Here is a 20,797-nt window from a genome sequence, read left to right as displayed (position 1 = left end):
TCTCTGGGGCTGAGGAGGTGCACTGGGTGCCCAGAGCTGGAGGTCAGGAGGTGAAGGGAGGAGGAGAAGTGTTGGCATTTGTGGTTTGGCAGGAATGTATCAGTGCTGAGTTCTGCGGGTCAGCTTAGCTGGGCTCTCCCCCTGCTCCCACTATGGATCATCATAGAATGGTTTGGATTGGAGGAGACATTAAAGCCTGTCTCGTTCCAACCCCTGCCATGGGCAGGGACACCTTTCACTAGACCAGGTTTCTCCAAGCCCTGTCCAGCCTGACCTTCAACACTTCCAGGGATGGGGATAACTATTCCAAAAGCAGTGGTTGATGCTGGGAGGCCCAGGACAGCCCTTCTGGGGTGTGTCAGTAGCACAACATGTGTGCTCACCCTATCAAAACCCTTATCAGTGCTTTTAGGTGGCACCTCTCCAAGCAGGCGTACCCAGCAGTGCCAAATAATTAACAGCTTTTCACCTACTCCCTGGATTTTTAGCAGCTTGAGGATCATTAAGCCTCCAGTTTGGCAGCTGCCCAGGTTTAATTAGTTTTCATCTAAACTCTTTACTCCCTTTCTGTGATTCTCTTGTTGGACTGGTGTGACATACCCACAGCTCAGCTTCAGTGCAGCTCAGAATCAGGAACTCCACAGGGAATTTAGTTCTGGGGTTTTTTAAAGTTATAGACATTGTGGTTGAGCAAATGAGATGGGTAGTGTTCTGAGAAGCACAGCAGAGGTAGAAAACCTTTGGTGGGGCAGGACCTGGGCTCCTTTATCAACTCAAGCACTTTCTGCTGTTCATTGCACCCTCATGTTTTTGAACACCCATGGTGTTTTTGAAGCTGAGATGGGGAGTAAGCTCTTTAACACCCCCAAAAATGCCCCCCCCTCCAGGTTTGCCAGCCTGGGACCCAGAATCTAGCATGTCCCTTTGCTCTGGGGTGTGTGGTTGGGTTTGATGGTGGCATTTGACATGTGGAGCAGCAGCCCAGGTGCAGGGATGTGGTGGGGTCGGGAGCTGCAGCACAGAGGGCTCATGTACTACCCTCAGTGTGGAGACAGGAACCTGGTTCCTTCACTTGGCAGAGGCCCTGCTTCCCCATGGAGGCACAAGGGGGGTCAGGAAGCTGCTGCCTTCTCCAGGAGCATATGGAGGATGTTGAGCTGCTGCAGCATGTCAGCTGGATGTGCCACAGACTGGATCATGCTCAAGCAATGCTAGTTAGTCAATAAAACCACAACAAGTCCCTTCTGCCCATAGCTGTAGAGGTTCTGTCAGAGAGGGGAGGAGTGGGAGAGCCCCTCTGCTCTGGAGACAGGCTGGGAGAGATCAGATGTGTGTTTTGGACATCCCCTGCCCTGGAGCAGGACAGCTCTGACCATCTGCTGGTCACTGAGCACGGCAGGGCCCCAGCCCTGGGGGTGTCCAGCTCCCTTTAGAGGCAGCAGACCCTGGCTGTGTCCAACAGTTCGCACCCCTCGGGGGCCTGCCAGCCTTGGAAGGGGCTGTGGGACCCAAACCTGCCCCTGAAGAGATGAACCAGAGGGTCGGCTCGTGGCCAAGGACCCTGGAGCCTGGTGGTGATGACACCACTTAAAGGGTCAGACTGGAGCCTCTGAGCCCCGTGGCCAGTGGCCCTTGTGGCAGGGGATGTCACCTCAGGGCAGGACTGAGCCCTGTCACCTGCCCTGAGGGCTCTGTGTGGACGGGATGAGCGTGGGGACCGTGGGCAGCCCATGGAGCAGCCTGGCACAGCGAGTCCTGTTGGCTTTGCTGGAGAGCAGGAGCTGCAAGGTCATCCCCCAGGCAGCCCAGCAGGATGGGCCTCCTGCCCTGTGGATCTGGGAACAGACAGACAGGGAGAGGGGAGAGGGAAGGACCTTGTCAAAGCTCCTTCACACCCACAGCTGTGGGCCCATCACCTTCCCTTGGTGGCTGGAGCCCAGAAAGACAGAGAGCACAGTAAGCAGCAGATCTGGCATCTTGGGCAGAGGGTTTGGCAGCCCCTGGCTCTCCCTTGTGCTGTGAGGATGGAGCTTGAGCTGGATGCTGAGACAAAACTGCCCACAGCCATCCCAGCTTACCAGAGCAGCACTGGGAGCAACCATCCCCAAACTACTCACCCCCAAGCTTCCAGGGCTCAGCATCCCCAGAGCTGAGCTTTACCTGTGCGTGGGAAAACAGCCTGTGGAAAGGAACCCGCACATCTGCTCCTCCTGGAGGTGCTGGGGTGCTCAGGTGACCTTCGGGGAGGCACTGGCCCCTGACTGTGGGGGTGGTGAGGGCCGCAGGGGAGCCGGGGCCACCTGACGTCAGGAACCCGGGTCTCCTGGGACACCCGGGATCTCTGCCAGCGTGCTGAGGTTGGCCCCAGGGAGCACGAACCAGTTCCTGGCTCCGACAGCCGCCCTGCCCTCTTAATGAGGGATAATGAGGTGCATCTCATCACCGCTGCAGACTTGCCCCCTGGCCACGCCAGCTGCAGGAGAAGCCCCCGGGAAGGACCGGGAAGGAAGGATGGAGGGACTGGGGGAAGAGGGGCTCCAGCCGGGGGCTCCGCGGGGTTGGGATCTGCAGGGGCACGGGCAGGGGGGTCCAGGAGGGGAGCGCTGGGGTGGTGGCTGCGTGCCAAGGAGCCATGGGCTGATCAGCAGCCTCCAGCCCCAATCGATGACCCTGGCACATCTCTGGGGGAACTTTTTCCGATTCCAGACCTCACCTGGGTGAAGGAACCACACCCTCAACATCTGTGGGGGCACATCCAGTAGCCCAGCAGGCTGTGACCGTCCCCCTGTCCGGCAGCCCACGGCCAGCACAAGTCCCCAGATGTCCCCCTGGCAGCCCGGCACGGCACCATGAGCCCCTCGGTGCCAGGTGCTGGCACGGGAACAGACGGAGCTGCAGTGGCCGGGAACGAGACGGGCTGGAAAGGAGACTGGTGTTTTGCTGCAGGGGAGGGAGGACTCAGGCGGGACTGGGCTGTGCTGTGCTGTCCCAGCCCCGCTCCGACAGCTCAGCCCCCCTGCACAGGTCACACGAGGCTGGGGGATGCTGCTCCTTGCTGTGGGACAGCCTGGGGGCTTCAAATCCCTGTCTCAGCAGATTTGGGGCATGGGAGCTCTGTGTGCTGAGGGGTGGCCCAGCACCCCTGGGCACGTGGCTGGGTGGGTGGTGGGTGTCAAGGGTTGTTCCCGTTGCTACTGTCTGCTCTCTGCTTTTGACTCCCCTCTTGGACTGCACCCAGTGGTCCCCACAGCCCCTGCCTGGCTGGTGCTGCACCCACAGGCCTCTGTTGCAGCTGGCACAACACCACATAACCCCCTGCCCTGGCTGTCAATGCAGCTCATAACCCCATGCTCTGGCTGGCACTGAACCCCATAGCCCCCTGCCCCTGCTGGCACTGCACCCCGTAACCCCTTGCCCTGGCACTGCACCCCCTTGTGCCTTCTTTGCTGGCACTGCACTGCACAGCCCCCCAACCCTGTTGGCACTGCACTCTGTAACCCCTTCCTGGCTGGCATTTTATGCAGGGTCCCCTGTCCAGCTGGTACTGCACCCCACAGCTGACTGTGCCCACTAGCACTGCACCCTATAGCCCTGTGCCGGTGGGGTGCACCCCACAACAGCTGGTGCTGTACCCCCAACAGCTGGTACTGCACCCCCAACAGCTGGCCCTGCACTCCATGCCTGGAGTGCATGCCTGCCGTGCAGAAGTCCCTGAGCCCTGCCCTGGCACTGCTGCCGTGCAGACCCATCCCACACCCTGCCTGTTCACACAAGGACCATGGGGCAGCACCTGCCTGCGGGCACCCCAAAAGCACCTCCTGGGTGAAGTGGGGCCTGGCCGGGCTTCGCCTGGGCGTGAAGGGAGCCTGAGCGCAGGAGGGGCCAGGCGAGGCGGGAGGAATGCGAGTGGGAGAGCGGCCGGGCATGTAGCGACAGCTCCTGGGGCACGCGGCGCCGGGATCCCACACGCTGCACGGGGCAGCGAGCAGAGCCCCAGCAACAGGGCTGGGGTCGGCATGGGGCACCCCACTGCTCACCCCTTCTGAGAGCTGGGAGCGCAGGGCAGGGAGAGCCCCGAGGGCAGCACGGCCACCGTGGGGGTCCCGGCCCCGGGAAGCTCAGCTCTGAGGTGAAGGGGCTGGAAATCCCCCAGCGGGTGATGCCTGGCTGAGCCCACGCGAGGTGCTGAGGATCCTGGGGGCCGAGGGGCCGCTATGACCCCCGAGAAGGTGCTGAGGGAGGGGGTGCTGGAGAAGCGGAGCGGGGGGCTGCTACAGCTCTGGAAGAAGAAGCGGTGCCTGCTGACAGAGAAGGGGCTGCAGCTCTTCGAGCCCAAGGGCTCGCGGCGCAAGGAGCTGAGCTTCGCCCGCATGAAGGCGGTGGAGTGCGTGGAGTGGAAGGAGCGGCACATCTACTTCACGGTGGTGATGGACGACAGCCACGAGATTGACTTCCGCTGCGCCCAGGAGGACCCGGGCTGGAACGCCGAGATCACCATGGGCCTCGTCCGCTTCAAGAACCAGCAGGCCATCCAGGTCGTCCGCGCCCGGCACAGCTGCCGAGCAGGTACCGGACCCGCCGCCGCACCACGGGCTGGGGGGCAGGACCCACTGGGGGAGGAGGTCCCTGGCCACCAGGTCCCATCTCTGAGGGGTTTGGCTTCCCCAAGGGAATCGCAGAGGTCCCATGGATTCGGGTGGTCTGCAAGGGTGGTAGTCCTGTGTCCCCCCACACTGGCTAGGATGCCCCCATAGGTTTTTATCCCCCCACATCTCTGGAGAGGGACTTTCTATCATCCTCCCTCTGTCTGCGGTGGCTTGAGGGTCATGGGACCCTTTGCCATCTTGCATGTGGGATGGGGTGGGGATGGTGGCTGGCTCTGGACCCCAGTCCCCTCAGGGCTGGGCCCTGCCCCGTGTCCCAGCACTGGCCAGGTGGGTGACAGGCGCCTTCTCTCTGCAGTGGTGCAGTTCGACACAGCCCCAGTGGGACAGCCCATGGACATGCAGCATCCAAGGAGTCGGATGGAGATGGCTCTCGGCTCGGCAGGAGGTGGGGAGAATGGGATCCCAGCGGGCAAGTGAGGCCACCACTGTGCAGCCCAAGGACAAGGACGGTGGCCCCAGAGAGGCCAGTGCGGGCACTGGCTCCCCCTGCCCTGGGGCAGGACAGAGGCACTGCAGGGGCTGGCCTGGCACGGCAGCAGGGGCCAAGCCACATCCCCTTGGCATGAAGGGGCAAAGGACACAGCCACGGCCACCATCTGGGGCTCTGGACATGGCAGGAGGTGACATCCTCATCCAGGGGCCCACCACCCTTCAGCTGACATGTGCAGGACCTTGATGCACTGGGGGGGACACCTGGGCCTCTCCTGCGGGACAGGGGATGGATGAGGCTGTGCCCGAAGGAAGCAGTGGAACAGGGAGCTCTGCCTGTGTGACAGTGACACTGGGACAGATGGATGTGGCTGGGGACACAGCTCCCCCTGAGCCCCCATGTTGAGAAGGGGCTGGACTTTGTCCTACCCTGGGATGTCCTTGAGATGATGGGGAATGCTGGGAGGGCACTGGGGACCCCCACTCCTTGTACCAAAAGTGTCCCCAAACAGGACCTTCTGCTTCTTACCCTGGTGTTGCTTTGATTTGTGGGGCCCTGCAGTGTAGAGGAGAGCACCTATACAGAGCTTTGCCCATTGTTGGCATCCCCCTAAACCAGCATCCCCCAGTCGGGCTCCAAAGCCCCCCCACTGCCGCCCCGAGCCTCTCTGGTCACCCATCCCACTGCTCCCGTGTCCCCAGGGATTCCCACGGTGGTTTGTGGGCAGGCGACGCGGGAGCAGCGCTCCGGCTCTGCAGGCAGGGGAAGGGACGGCCCTGCCCCGACAGGCAGCGCAGACGGCAGCGCCTGGAGCCACCGAGCTCCGCAAGCCGGAGCCTGAGCCCCGGCCCCGCGGCTGCGGGCGCCGCAGATCCTGCCGGAGACCGCCCGGCCGCGTGGGAACAGGGAGAGCAGTGTCCTGGCCCCTCGGGCTGTGGCTGCTGGCCCCAGCCTGCACCCCAGCCACCTCTGCCAGACCCCATGGGGCCCACGGGTCCTGTCCCCGTGCCAGGGCAGAGCCAAGGTGGCTCCGGGGAGGGATGGTGGCGTGGCTGGAGCCTGCTCACCGTGCAGGGCCAGGCTTGTGCTGGCTCAGTGCTGGAACAGGCATTTAGGTGTTTTTCCACCCAAGGAAGCCTCCTTGGCCACCTGGTTCTCAGAGCTGTGTTTGCTGAGAGCCCGCTGGCTTGTGAGTGGAGAGAAGCCTGGGAGGGGCAGGTTGGGGGGCACCTAGATGAAGCTGGACCCAAACACGGTGCAGATGGAGCTTTGCACCATCCCATTGCTATGGCAGGAACATGGTGGGCTCCAGGGATGGTGGGACCTGGTCCCCCATCCACGGGAGATGTTCTAGGTGTGGAGCCTTGTGTGGACCAGCCCCCAAAGCAGATCCCCACATGCATTTTGGAAGAAAATGGGGCTGTCAGGAAGGTGCTGGTGCTCACACAGCATTTCCATGGCAAGGATCTCTCTCCTGAGGTTTTTCTTAAACCTCCAGCTCCCTGAGTCAGGGCATTCATCCTGAGCCTGTGCTGTGGAGGGTACCAGGGGTGGGGAGAACCCAGTGCAAGGGGGGTTTCCAAAGTTGCCAGTTTTGGGCAGTGTGACTCCCCATTTTTGGCTTTTCTGCTCTCTTGCTCACCATAAATAGCTATTTTCTGTTTTCCAACTGCCAGCAACAAACTGGGGGAGAAAATGGTCAAGATGTGTGTGGCTGTAAGTGCCAGTCCTGGCTGTGGCACATCTGCTGTGTATGGATGGGTGAGGCAGCAGAGAGACCACGGTACCCATGAGCTGGGGAGAAATGTGGGCAGTTAATAGAGGGAGAGGAAGAGAAAGAGAAGCCAAATTGCTATGTCAGCATTTTGGGCCCAGGCATGAGGAAAGCCAAGCTTTCCCATCCCCACCCTGAGCCCCCCATTGCTCTGCTGGCCGACCCAAAGCCAGAGCCCCTGGACCACGTATCCTCCAGGGCCTGCACTGCTCCCCAAACCCCCCAGGTTTGGGAGTTCCTTGTGTGCAGACACCCACATCTGCCCAATCCATCCTCTCTGGGCAGATTCCTGACCCTGGGAGCTGAGGCCGGGGGTGAGAGCAGAGGGGGTGCCATGCAGGTGGGAGGTGGGACAGCTTCACCTGCTGCCTGTGAGGGCAGAATTACTCATGCAGAGGAAAAGGTCACCCAGAGGCTGAAAAACAAACAAACAGCCAAGCGACTCGGCCAGGGAGGGAGCAGAGCAGGGCCAGGGCCGGCGGCTGGTGTGTCCCCCAGCACCAGGGATGTGGTGCCAGCACACTCCCAGCCAGCCTGAAAAGCAGGGAGAGGACCATGGGAAGTGTTTCTAATGCCTCCAGAGGTGGGGACACTGAGGCAAAACACGGGGTTGGTAGGTGTGTGGCCTCGCAGCACCTCCAGCACACGGGCTCCTGCTTCAATGAGGCCAGGGGACCCCAGTGCCAGGGCCCCCAAGTAGAGCTGGGGCTCAGTGCAGAGCCCCAAAATGCAGCGAGGTGCCCTGGAGCTGCGGGACTTCAAAGGCAGGAGCCTGAAAATCTGGCTTTTCTGCTCCCAGCCCCGCAGTGCCCCCGCTCCATCAGCCCTCCCTGCACTTCTCCAAAGGTGCCCCGGTGCTGGGGCTGCTCTGCCCGGGCTGGGGGCTGCCCTGTGCCTCGGCCTGGGGCAGGGGCTCTGCCAGCACCCGGGGGGCAGGGACTGGCACCCTCCCTGCAGCACCCTGGGGGTGCAGTAAGTGCAAGAGAGGGGGAAGGAGGAGGTTCAGGGCCCTTTTTTTCCACCTGATGAACTCCAAGCTCTGGGTTTGGGGTCAGTTTGGGGCTGGCTGGACCCCCCCTCCCCCAAGTGCCAGGGAGGGCAGTGGGGGTGATGGTGCCAATGCTTTTGGCAGGTGAGACCATGTGTACCTCCTCCACCACCGTGTGCCCTGTGGAGAGGCTGGCACTGCCTCACTTCTCCTGTGGCCATCCCTGACTTTGTGGGTGGTCTTTCCTCACGCAAAAGTGAAAAGAAAAGGAAATCATGGCTGTAGCAAGCAGTGTTCTGGGTTTTTAGCTTTGGGTCATGTCTTTGGGTCTGACTTCCTTCAGATGCTCCTAAAGTTATTTCATTGTTGACCATCCTCAACTACAGTTCCTAAATCACTGGGTTTTGGTTTGGAAGCCAACACCTGCCCACTGCCCGGCTGGAAAACTTCCCAGAGCCCTGTGATGTCTGTGTGCCCACACTCCAGGGGAGCAGAGGGCCAGGATGCCCACACCACTGATGGGGGGGCTTGGCCACCTCCACTGAAGTCCTCTTGAATTTGGGTGTAGGAAGAAATGCTGTTGTCAAAACATGGAGCTTGGGATGCTGAGGGGGCCCAGCAGGGATTGCAGGTATTGCAGTGGGGGTTCCACAGTGTCCTGGTGCTGTGTCTTGGAGAGGGTGTCCCAGGGAGGCTGAGGAGTGTGGCTGTGACCACCACCCACCAGTGGACTGGGGCTATGGGAGCCAGTGGGAGGGTTGGAGCTCATCAGAAAGAAACAAAAATAGGGACCACACATTGCTGGAACTGCAGATGGACCAACCAGCACATCCCAGCCTCCATCTGTCACCCACCACCCCTGAGCAGGAGTCACTGGGCTGCTCTGGGAGTGGGGGTGGCCCGTTCCAGCCAAAAGGGGATGCTGAGATGCATCAAGTGTCTCAGAGGCAGGTGGGAGAGCCTGGAAATACCCTGAAAATGTCCAAAAAGTGTATCAGGGTCCCTGCCTGGGCCGGAAATTTTGGATTATTTGGAATAGTCTTTTATTTTTCCTGTGGAATATTTTGCCTCAGGCTGAAAAGCAGCCTGGATTTTGGGATATGCAAACTGACATTGCTGTTGAACCGTGGCCACCCACTGACACAGAACAGCCAATATCTTCCTCCTGGTTATAGGAGCTGACAAGATCAACATTAGGAAGGTTTCATGTGTCACTTGGCAAAACCATGGAAAGCTTAAAGTCTTCAGTGGGTGGCTCAGCTCCATTTCAATAATGTCTTCCCACTATCCCAAAGTAGATAATTCCTCCTTATTTAGTAAAGACGTTTCTATGTGCCAGTGGCACTAGGCAGGAGCATGTGCTGTTCATAAAGGGCCTGCTGGCTTTCCAAGAACCCTCCTCAGCTTTGACACCTTCTGCAAACATTTCACATCTCCCCAGAGTACCCAAGATGAGAAAAACAAATTGTCCCACAACATTTCTAGGAGTGGAAGGTGTTTCTCACATTTTAGGGAAATTGTCCTGCTTTTGGGTGCAGCCCCACAGCTGCTCCCATGTGGATTTGCTGCCTGCAGCCAAGTGGGAAGAATCAGTCTCATGCCCATGGATGAAGGGGCTGTCACAGGCACCATCCCCAGCTGCACCACGTACAAGAGGATATCCAGTCAGGTTGGGGTTCTGACAACAGAGGCTGTGGCTGGAGAAGATGGGGCTCTCCAGCTGCAGGATCAGCTGTGTTCGCCCTGGGAGACCAGGACAAGGAGCAGCAGATCCCAAAGGGATGAGAAGCATCTGCCCTGCTGGGTGTCCTGGGGCTCCTGCAAAGGGGTGGAGATCCCTGAGCTGGAAGAGGTGTCTTCAGCCCTGTGGGGCATGTTTGGGGTCTGGCCTGGGGCTGTGCTGGTTGCCAGGCTGGGCTGTGATGATTATCCACATTCTGGTGCACTTTCCATCTCCATGGCTGTCCCCACTGCCTGCTCTGCTTTGGTGCCTCGGGGCATTGCCCAGGTCTGGTGGGACTCACTCACAGGTGCAGCAGAGTGAGGGAATCCTTCCCAGGGCTGCAGAAAGCATCAGCTGTTGGAGAACATTCTGGAGGTTTTCACCCCTGCTGTCACCAATCCATGGAGCAGGTGGGACTCGATGGATCCTTCCAGCAGCTCATGAGGGGTGAGAGCTGCCAGATGATCTGTAGGAGAAACACCCAGGTGGAACCATTCATCAAGAGCAACAAGGCTGGGGAAGGGACTGGAGCACAAGTCCTGTGAGGAGAGGCTGAGGGAGCTGGGGCTGTTCAGCCTGGAGAAGAGGAGGCTCAGGGGAGACCTCCTCACTCTCTGCAACTCCCTGACAGGAGATTGTAGCCAGGTGGGGGTTGGTCTCTTCTCCCAGGCAGGTATCAGTAGGACAAGAGGGCATGGTCTTAAGCTGTGCCAGGGGGAGGTTTAGGTTGGATATTAGGAAGAAATTCTTTCCAGAGAGGGTGCTCAGCCATTGGAATGGGCTGCCCAGGGAAGGGGTGGATTCTCCATCCCTGGAGGTGTTTAAGGTGAACTGGATGTGGCATCAGTGCCATGGGCTGGGAACCACAGCGGGGTTGGATCAAGGGTTGGAGTGGATGATCTCAGATGTCCCTTCCAACCCAACTGATTCTGTGATTCTGTGATCAGGACAAGTCCCATGGACCCTCAGATTTCACTGCAACATGACCCTGCAGCCTTGCAGTCCCCTTGCTTGGAGGAGGTGACCTCAATGTCCCCTTGTCTCTGAGCTGTCTCACAGAGGGAAAACCTTCTCCTACCCCCGTGGTGAGTCTGTGAGGCATCCTCTGTCCCTGAGGCAGCCGGTGGTCCCCTGCCCTCTGCCTGGCACGGGGGGCTGGCTCTGAGACTGGCAGGGTTGGGATGGACTTGTTTGGAGGTTCGGTCGCAAAGGACACCAGAGGCTCAGCTGTTGTTTCTAAGTCTGTCCTGGATGCCCTGGGGAGTCTGTTGTTTTTGCAGATTCCACCGGGGTTGTCAAAGCTAGGACGGTGCTTGGAAGAGGGCAAGGATGGGATGGATGGGAAGGCTCCAGAGAGGGAAAGAGATCGCTGCAAGTCCATTTCTTCAGGCAGATTGGCTTCATGGGGAACAACTAAACTGCTCACAGGGGTCAGATACCTTTGAATTTGGAGTCCCAAGACCCCGAGGAGCCAGAGACCATTGTGGTTTTCCCAAAGTCAGAGGGCAGACGTGGAAGCCCCTGCCACATTGTGAGGCTGATGTCCAAGGATGAGGAATCACCAACACCCTCCAGGGACTTGGTACGTCCAGAGGGAGAGAGAAACTGCCCCATCCATCTAAACACATGCCAAGGGGCCACTCATAAGAGACCAAACACAGGTGACCTGTAGGTCACGGGGATGTTTAGGGACAAACAGCTGTCCCTGGGGACTTGGTCCTGGGTGGGTCTGACCTCCCCATGCAGCTCTCTGGGAATTTTCTGTCGCCATCCATCCCCTCGGTGGCAGCCCATGGGGACCCTTCACTTCAATCAGTGGCTCTCAGTAATAGGGATATTACTTTGCTTTGAATTTGGCCTCAGCACTGCTCTGCCCCATAGATCCTGATCCTTCCTACCCCCCAGAAGCTGAGAGTGATGCACAACCTCAGGTGGTACCTGATAAAACAGCCCCCTCGCCTTGAGGCAGCTCATGTGGTTTGTGAGCTGGGGTTGGAGATGGAGACCTGAAACATCCCCTTCATGTCAGCTGGGGAGGAGGGATGGGAGAGCCCGGGCTTCTGCCACTTCTCCTGCTGCAGTCCCCCACGGCAGTGCTGGAGCTTTGGAACAGATGGGGAAGCCCCAAGTCGAGGGGTCCCACTACCCCATCCCTTGCCTGCCCTTTCCTCCTCCTCACTCCGGGTCCCAGCAGAGGATGAAACCTGAGCCTGGAGCAAATGGCATCTGAAGCAGCCCCCATCCCATCCCCGGGCAGCGGGAGCTGTGGGAATGCAGTGCCTTTGTCACAGGCTAATTTTGGCTCCTCTGTGCTCCGAAAACAATCCCAAGGCAGCTGGGAGGAAAGATGCAGGAGGCCTGGCCCCATGGGCCTTTTGCCTTATAAAGGTCTAATGGGGTGGTTTAAATCCTCCTCCTCTTCTGCAGCCTGGAGCAGATCTGCTGCACTGGCTCTCAGAGCCAGGGAAGGGGAGAGGTCCTTGGAGGGGTCCCCGAGGTGGGTGGGCACAGGGGGGTTTCCCCCTGCCCACTGGGATTTGTTTAGTGCAATTCACACAAGGATGGCACTGCCACCATCACCGATCCCCCACCAGGTGTCAGGGCAGGGGGAAGGAGCCCCTGCATCCCTGGCTCGGCGGGATGGGGGGGCTGTCTTTGCCCCCCACCTCGGGACCTGCCCCACCAGGCAGCTGTGTGTCCCTCCATGACCATAATAGCCCCAGGATTAACATACCGGGCATTGTCCCCGCTGGGCCCCACGCTGGGAATTGTTTGCTCCTAAATTTGTCCCTAAAAATATCACAGGGAACAGGTGTTGCTTGCCCTGTGATTCTCTGCCATGCAAAGCCTCCTTCCACGGGGGCACTGGGCAAGGGGCTTTGTAGGGTGCAGGGGGGTGAGACAGCAGCTTTTTCTCTGCTTTTCAGGAATTTCATTGGGAAAACTTCAGGGCTTGTGAGAGGCTCAGAGTTGCTTGAGCATCCCAACCCACTGGGCTGTACTGAGGGAGACTGGATGGTCCTTCTCCCCAAAGGGAGACAGCTCCTTGATCCCAAATCCATGTTTTAGCCCATCACCCCTCAGCAACCTGGCTGAGGGGGTTTATCCTCTTCTCTGGTGGCTCTGGTGGCTCCCAGGAAGTCCCTTGGCCAGTGCTGCTCTGGGGACATTGTTCTGTGTATGTCCCATCATGCAGGGGGGTCAACACTGCAGCATCTCCCCAGGCTCACAACCCCCCACCCCCAACCCGGCAGAGACCTACTGAAAGCAAAAAAGAAAAGAAATAAAAGGGAAAAAAACCCCCACACAACAAAAAGAAAGGAAAAAAAAAATCAAGAGATTTTCTGCAAAGGAAAAGCACTGCAGTGTTTCAGCTCATAGGTTCTGTCTCCCCCAGAAAGACTCAGGGGTTTTGCAGCATCTCTGGTGCTGTTTCACATCAGAGAGGAGCAAGGCAGAGGTGCCACGAGGATACACCTCATCCACATGGGCATCACTGTCACAGCCTGGTCAGCCTGAGCTGGTACCTCCCTGTGTTCACACACAACACCCCTGTGAGCAGCAAGTGCTGCCCAAGCCGGGGGGATTCCAGTGCCTAAAGGGGCTCCAAGACAGCTGGACAAGGGATGGAGTGACAGGACAAGGGGGAATGGTTTCCCACTGCCAGAGGGCAGGGTTAGATGGGATATTGGGAAGGAATTCCTGGCTGTGAGGGTGGGGAGGCCCTGGCACAGGTTGCCCAGAGAAGCTGTGGCTGCCCCATCCCTGGAAGTGTCCAAGGCCAGGCTGGACAAGGCTTGGAGCAACCTGGGAGAGTGGAAGGTGTCCCTGCCCATGGCAGGGGGGTACAACAAGACGAGTTTTAAGGTCTGTTCTAACCCAAACCCTTCTGGGATGATCCACATGCAAACAGCCCCGAATTCACCAAGTCAGGGGGTGCTCATGGGGGGCCCTGAGGCACATGGGCACTAACACAGGGGTGCTGTGTGTGTCACCCTGTCCCAGGCAGTGCCCCAGGTGTGTGCAGCACGTCACAGCGTGCTGGGGCTCGCAGCAGATGCCTGCAGCAGCAGGGGATTTGTGCTATTTTTACTGACCACTTACAGGCAGGGCTGCCATTCAATACTCCCCCTCGGCTGCTGGCCCCCTGCACTTGTGGCTCTCCGGGGGCCAGGCATCACCTCCCTCCTGCACAGCCCCAGGTAAGGCACTGCCCCGGGGTCCCCCTGCCCGAGGCCCCTTGGGGGTGACACAGGTGAGACCCGTGGCACTCGCACGTGGTGGTGGCGTGGAAGGGAGGGATGTGGATTTGTCTGAATGCCTCCCCCTCTCTGAGGTGGATCAGACGTTCCCTCTGCTCTTGGAGAGAGGATTGGTGAAGGTGCAATGGGGAGGAATATTTTGGAGCTGATATTTGATTGGTTTTTTTTTGAAAACTGGCAAACAGGACTGCTCTGGGGAGCATTTCCCTGTGTGTCCCAGTCTGGCTGCTCACTGGTGTGAGGTTCAAGGGCAGGGGCAGAGCGTGGCATTGTCTTAACTGGGAGTGTGCTTATGGTTTGTCTCCCCTGGGATGGGGAAGGATGTCAGGATTGACTGTGTTTGACTCACAGCTGGGTGAGTGCAAACAGTGCAGGATTAGCTTGTCCAGATCCTCCCATCCCCATCAAAGTCTCTTGTGGATGCTCCAGATCCAACTGGATCTCAGAAGTCCTGGCACTGGGGATTGCTGGGGATGTCTTACCAGCACAGCTGAGTCTTGGCTGTCCTCTGGGAGGGCAGTTTGGAACTATTTGGCCCTAAAAATTGACTGACCTTGGTAGAGGTCATCAGCCTGAGGTGTTGTGTGGATCCCACCCCGTTGGGACACTGGGCTTTGCTCCAACAGGGAACACTGGGGACACTGAGAGGCTTCACTCAGCCCCTGTCACCTCCAGAGAGACAAAGGCTCTTCTGGTACCCCTGATATAAACCAGGGGGGAGCAGCTGGGACCCAACCTGCACCAGTGCTGACTTGTTTCCTTTGGGATGTTTGTCATGGCACCAAAAACCTCCCAGAAGGCATGAAACAGGTGGCTCTGACTGATGTGGACAAAAAAACTCCTGTTCTTGGGATTTTTCCTTGTAAATCTAGGGATCTGGGAGGCTCTGGGAGAGATTCTTTCTGGGATTTTATGGCATTTCACCTCCCCCAAGCTCCATTCCTTCAGGACACAGCTCTGGCCAGGCTGCAGGGAATGCAGGGAGGGGACAGGGACAAGTGGACAGAGCCAGGAGGTGCCCTGGGACTTGCTCGGCACAGGCTGCACACACACCTGGCAGCAGCATTTTGAGACCAGAATTGTTCCCTTTTCTTTCCCCCAGCAGGAATCTTGGGGTTTAAACCACTTTGCAAATTTAGGGGGACGCAAAATGATCAGGGGAAAAAAAAATCCCAGTGTGGCCATCTCACTTCTAAGGAAAAAGACTAAAAAGACCCCTGGAAAATACTGTTTCTTTCTAAAATATTGGCATCAGGTTGCCACTGCTGGTTGAAAATAGAAAAAGAATAAAAAATGATTGGCATTTGGCCACGTATTTTTCTGTTACTGGGGCTCACACGGTGCCCCAGTTCCTTGGCAAGAGAGGGCAGTGCCAGTGGTGGGGCTGGGGGAGTGAGGGAGGCAGCACAGTCTGGAGCAGCTGCCAAGGCATGAGATTACCAAGCAAACATAAAATATGAAACCCTGAGTGTTTCACCAGGGATGGGGCTGCTAAAGGAACCTCCTCAACTGTGGGCTGTGACTTACTGAATCCCAGAATGGTTTGGGTTGGAAGGGACCTCAAAGCTCATCCCATTCCACCCCCTGCCATGGGCAGGGACACCTTCCACTAGCCCAGTTTGCTCCAAAGCCCTGTTCCAAACTTGGCCTGTGGACAACTTCCAGGGACTGGAGCAGCCACAGCTTCTCTGGGCAACACTGTGCCAGGCCTCACCACACTTCACAGCCATGAATTTTCTTCCCAATATCCCACCTAAACCCATGCCGCATCTGCAGTGTGAAGCCATTCCCCCTTGTCCTGTCACTCCATCCCTTGTCCAAGTCCTCTCCAGCTCTCTTGGAGCCCCTCTAGGCACTGGAAGGAGCTCTAAGGTCTCCCAGGAGTCTTCTCCAGCACTCCCAGCTTTGCCAGCCTGGTTCCATGGCAGAGGTGGTGCCCCTTGCTCCATCACTCCCTAGATGAGTTTTGGCTCCCCCATCCCTGCCGTTGCCCTCAAGGAACTGCAGAACAGGACTCCCAGAGCCGACACAGTGCGGGGAGCCCCAAGGCACCCCATTTCTCCCGAGATTTCCAGGCACACTCCCCTCCATCCCCTTGCTCCGAGCCGGGGCGGGTGATGCAGCCGGCGGGAGAACAGCTCCGAGCTTGGGAAAACCCCCGAGGATCAGGAGCCCGAGTGCTGCGGGGCCGGCTGGCGGCAGGTTGGAGCTTGCCCGAAATGAAATCAGGTTTCCCCGGAGCCAGACGGCTCGTCCCGGTGTTTCACAGCGCTGGGGAGGCTGCGGAGCCGCTTCCCTCGGCCGACAGCGCGGGGCAGCACCGGACCTCGGCATCGCTCTGTCGCTGCTTTCTGGCTCTGTGTGGATTTGGGATCTGAACGTTTGTTTCAGCTTCTTCCCTCTTATTTTTTTTTTTGGGCAGGCGAAGAGCAGCAGCACATCGCCGCAATGCCAGAGCCGTAAGTAGCGCGAGGTCCCCTGGGATTCACTAAACCCTCTCCTGGCTGCTCGTGCAGGGGTTCAACTGAGAGCCTGGCCCCAGCTGAAGACTACTGTGGCATTCCCCTTGCAAAAAACTGTCTTTAAATAACACTTATTAGTGATTTCGAGGTCACAATTCAAACCTTTAAGCTTTCCCGCATCCTAGAATGTGGGTCTGAGGTGGGCAGCACCTCACTTGATTTGCTGTGAGGCTCCTCATAGCACATTGTACAAATAGAACATGTTCTCTGGTGTGCAGAGAAGGGAGAAACCTCCCTTCAAAGCCCCAGCCCTTCAACCCTGAGCAGGATCCAAACATCCCTGGCTGCTCAGGGAGAGGGTGGATGAGAGTGTTGTGGCCCGAACTGCAGGGACTGAGCTGGGATTGGCAGGGTGGGCACCCTGTTGGCTCACCTGAGGCATCTGAGGGGCATTTTGGCTTTCTGAGCAGTGGCTCTGAGCTCCCACTGCATTTCCAGCGAGCACCATCTCAGACCTGGCTCACATGCTGGTGAGCCAGGAATAAGGAACACTCCAGAAATAAGGAACCAACTGCAATCACACAAGATGCTTTCTTTAACTGTTCCCTCTTTTTTTTTTACTCTCACTGATGCCCTGTTTTCTTCTCTTGTTTCTTATTGTTCCTTCCTGGCTGCTCACCTGCCTGCAGGGAGGTAAGTGCCTTTCCCTTCAGGAGTGATCTCGGTGCTGCTCTGAGTTTGTTGTGAGTTTGTTTTCAAAGGGTGTTTTCTTTTTCCTCCCCTTTCCCCTAGAGAAAATCCAAGATCACAGCCTCACGCAAACTCTTGTTGAAGGTGAGTCCTGAGGGTTGGAAACTCCCTGGGATTTGTGTTGCTGGGGGAAAGGAGCTGGGGTTGGAGTGCGTGGTTGGTGGGACAGTGATGAGGAATGGCACAAATATGGGCCGTGGGGAGCAGCTCCTCTCCCACCACTTGTCTTCTCACTCATGTGGGCTTTGTGGTCCAAGCACCAAACAAACCTCCCCTCACCTCCCCTTCACTAAGGTGGGGAGAGGCTCTGACACCTTCAGCTCTGAAGCCACAGCCCCTGTGTTGGTGCTCCAGCAGCTCAGCAGCATAAGCCTGGGCGCTCCCCGGGATGTGGCTTGGGATAAACATTCAATGCCCAAGCAGAGCAAAGAGAGTGCCAACGTCAGCACCCATCGGGACCACAGCCCCAGGGGGTTCTGCTGCTCCCTCTGCCTTTGGGGTCCCCACACAAAAGGTGTGGGGAGGTTTTGATGTGTGTTTGGGGCACAGCTATGGCAGGGAGGAGGTTTGGCAGCCGGGACTGTCCCATCCTACAGATGTTGAACGAGGAGGCTCAGGGGGGAACAAAGGAGCCTGTTCACACTTCTGCCATTGACTTGTGCTCGTAGAGTTTGATGCTGGCAAAAGCCAAGGAGGAGTGGGATCAGGAGATCGTGGACAAGCAGTCAGAAAAGGAAAGGTACCTGTCGGAGCGGATCACACCGCTGCACACCAGTGGGCTGTCCTTGAGCCAGCTCCAGGTATTTCTCAGGTCTAAGGGTGGAGTGAGCTCCTTGGGAGCATGGAGGGGCCTCACTCACTGCTCTCTCGTTGTGCTTGGCCCCCAGGACCTGTGCAGGGAGCTGCACGAGAAGGTTGAGATTGTGGATGAAGAGAGATACGACATTGAGGCGAAGTGCAACCATAACACCCGGGAGGTAGGAGGCAGGATGGGCTGTTTGCCTCTGCAGAAACTCCCTCCCAGGGGGTAGCTCTGGCCTCCATGGGGGTCTGACAGGGACTGGACTGAGCTCAGATGTGGGACATGCACCAGGGTTATCTAAGGGCTGGTGTTTGCTCTGCAAGGCACCACTCAGCACAAGGTCCATCCCTGCCCAAGGGAACTCAGACTGTCCACGGGGTCCAGAGGCAACCTCCTCGCTCTCCTGGTCACACTGTGTGGGTCTGAGAGTTTCCTGTGGTACAGCTACCATCTGAGCCAGCTGGGATGAGGCCATGACAGCAGCTCTGTGCTTGGGTGGACAGTCCTTGGTGAGGAGGGTCCTCGTGGCTGCAGGAGAGGGGCAGATCCCTCTGGGGCTCAGTGTCAGCAGAGACTCCTGCTTCACACACCTTTCATGCAAAGCAGCCATGCAGTGACCTCCCACTCACCCTCCTTCCCTCAACCTGCAGATTAAGGATCTGAAAATCAAAGTCCTTGATCTCCGAGGGAAGTTCAAGCGGCCGCCCCTGCGGCGGGTCCGCGTCTCCGCCGATGCCATGCTGAGGGCTCTGCTGGGCTCCAAGCACAAGGTGTCCATGGATCTCAGAGCTAACCTCAAGTCTGTCAAGAAGGAGGACACGGAGAAGGTGGGTGACTCTTCTGGAGGCCGGAGATGGAGATACGTCCTAGGAATGCCCTTGCCCTTCTCCAGGGTGCCCTTGTCATCCCTTGTCAGCCTCAGAAAGAGCCTTGTGAGGCACTGCCTGTTGTGGGATGTCATAGGATCACCTAGGAGCAGTTTGACCTGGCCAGGTGGATGGTAACAAGTGAGATGTCCATGGTGCTCTTCCTTCCTAGAGCACATGAGTGTCTTTCATTTGGGCCCCCTTGGCACAGCTGTTGAGCTGCATGTGCAGAGTGTTTGGTCTCTGATTTTCCAGGGAACCAGGAGAGCTCCTGTTGGGAGCAACAACATCCAGAAAACTCCCAGGGACCTCCCAGACCCAGATTAGATAAAACAAAGCAGCCCAGCAAGCACACTTGACCTGAGATAAACAGCCAAGTTCCCACCAGCTTGGCAGAGGTGTGAGAGGGAAAAGTCTCAATACCAGTCATGAAGAGGGTTGCCCAAACCTGCCTGGGGTGTGCAGGTGCCCCAACAGCAAGAGTTGTGCTGCTTTCCTAGGGGCCCTCCCCAGAGGGCTTTTACCCTTTGGTCTCAGCTCAGCAGACTGGATGAGATCTCAATTTTCAACTATTTTTCCTTTTTCCTCCTGTTGCTAGTCTAGTACTTTTCCAGTCCTTTGGATGGAAAAGTGTGCTTACAGCCCTTAGCACCAGGTGGTGAATGGATCTGGGTTTATTTTAGATGTCAGCTTGTAATCTGTGAATGCTGTGGACTGGCAGAGCAGACACCTGCACATGGTCCCAGAGCTGCCATCACCTCCCCTGTCTGCTCTAGAAGTGGCTGCCAGGCTCTCACTGCCACAGCAGCAATCCCAGTCCCCTCTGAAAGCTTGGGGAAGGTGGAGGTGGGTTTTATGGGAGCTGGAAAGTCGAGGCAGGAGGTGAGTTTGTTTACCTCTGCCCCCGTGTGTTGGTGTTGATCCAAAGTCCCAAGTGCTGGTTTTCAACTCCTAAAGAAATTTTTCTGGGACTTCTGTGCCTTCTAGTGCATGAATGCAATCTAGCCAGGCTTTGAGGGAGGAGTATCCACACGAATCCAGATATCTCCAAGGAGATCAGACCTTCCCAGTCAGCTCCACATGCAGGGACACACATGCAGAGCTGGATCTGCAGTAGAGGGTCTTTGCAACAGGGCAGCTGCCTCCCCCAGCTCCTTGTGCTCCAGGGCCGAGGGCTCTGTGCAAGGGGCAGGGACAGGGTGGGGCTGCTGCTCCCCCATCCCACAGCCCCTGCATCCCTGCATCCCTCCCACAGGAGCGCCCCGTGGAAGTGGGCGACTGGCGCAAGAACGTGGAGGCCATGTCGGGGATGGAGGGCAGAAAGAAGATGTTCGACGCTGCCAAGTCCCCCACGGGGCAGTGAGAGGTAGGGCCCTGCTCCTCCTTTCCCCTGTGCTCCCTGCAGCATCCCAGTCTGTGCTTATGGCCAGGGAAATGCAGAAACCAACCCCATCCTTACAGGGAAAGAAAGGCATCACATCCCCCTGTCCCACCCCACACCTGGGACAAGTATCTGTCCTGCACACCCCTGCCATGGGGCCCCTGCCAGCAGCTGTTCTCTCTCAGCTTGTCCACGCTGCCCGTGTCACACTCGTCCTGTGCATCATGGGCGTTGCTGACACTGACTTCAGGCTGCTGAAAGCAGCCCCAAACCTCCTCTTCTGCCCCTGGCTCTGTTTCTTTCCCACAGGAGCATCGGGAAGAAGAGCTGCCCCATCCCTGCTGCCTGCCTCCCTTTCCCTCACTGCCCCTTCCTGCTCTTTCCACCCTTACCCTGAATTCACCACTGAGCTGAAACACGTGGACAACTGTGTGGGAAGGAGACCTGAGCTTCCTTCTTTCAGCACTGCCATCAGCCCTGCTCCTGCTCAGCCCTGCCACAGCAGCTCCCCAGCATCCCCTGCACGGGCCAGGCTGTCTCCAAGGGCCCACTGGCCATCCCTCCCCTCCCACCACTGCAGAGAGGCCTCAGAGATGGCTCCTGGTCCTCCTTCTCCCCCATCCTCTGGCAGGTGCAGCCTGAGATGTCCCTGTGTGGCTGCCCATGTATTAAAGGACGGTGTCCCAGGCAGA

General features: G+C 58.0%; 2 protein-coding genes across 2 annotated transcripts; both read left to right on the top strand.

Annotated features, from left to right (window-relative positions):
• The first annotated feature begins 3,935 nt into the window (after positions 1 to 3,935).
• On the top strand, positions 3,936 to 5,624 carry PHLDA3 (pleckstrin homology like domain family A member 3). Its single transcript, XM_018079830.1, has 2 exons — positions 3,936 to 4,566; positions 4,963 to 5,624. Exons 1-2 carry the CDS (start codon positions 4,215 to 4,217, stop codon positions 5,082 to 5,084), a joined length of 474 nt encoding a protein of 157 aa, XP_017935319.1. The 5' UTR covers positions 3,936 to 4,214; the 3' UTR covers positions 5,085 to 5,624.
• An 11,457-nt stretch (positions 5,625 to 17,081) lies between these two features.
• Positions 17,082 to 20,797, top strand: TNNI1 (troponin I1, slow skeletal type). Its single transcript, XM_018079684.1, has 6 exons — positions 17,082 to 17,140; positions 17,725 to 17,856; positions 17,944 to 18,033; positions 18,509 to 18,685; positions 19,980 to 20,090; positions 20,415 to 20,797. Exons 2-5 carry the CDS (start codon positions 17,731 to 17,733, stop codon positions 20,085 to 20,087), a joined length of 501 nt encoding a protein of 166 aa, XP_017935173.1. The 5' UTR covers positions 17,082 to 17,140; positions 17,725 to 17,730; the 3' UTR covers positions 20,088 to 20,090; positions 20,415 to 20,797.

The sequence above is a fragment of the Manacus vitellinus genome, unplaced genomic scaffold (genome assembly GCF_001715985.3).
Source record: "Manacus vitellinus isolate BGI_N305 unplaced genomic scaffold, ASM171598v3 scaffold_47_pilon, whole genome shotgun sequence".
NCBI classification, from domain to species: domain Eukaryota; kingdom Metazoa; phylum Chordata; class Aves; order Passeriformes; family Pipridae; genus Manacus; species Manacus vitellinus.
This window is presented reverse-complemented; position numbering and strand designations above follow the sequence as displayed.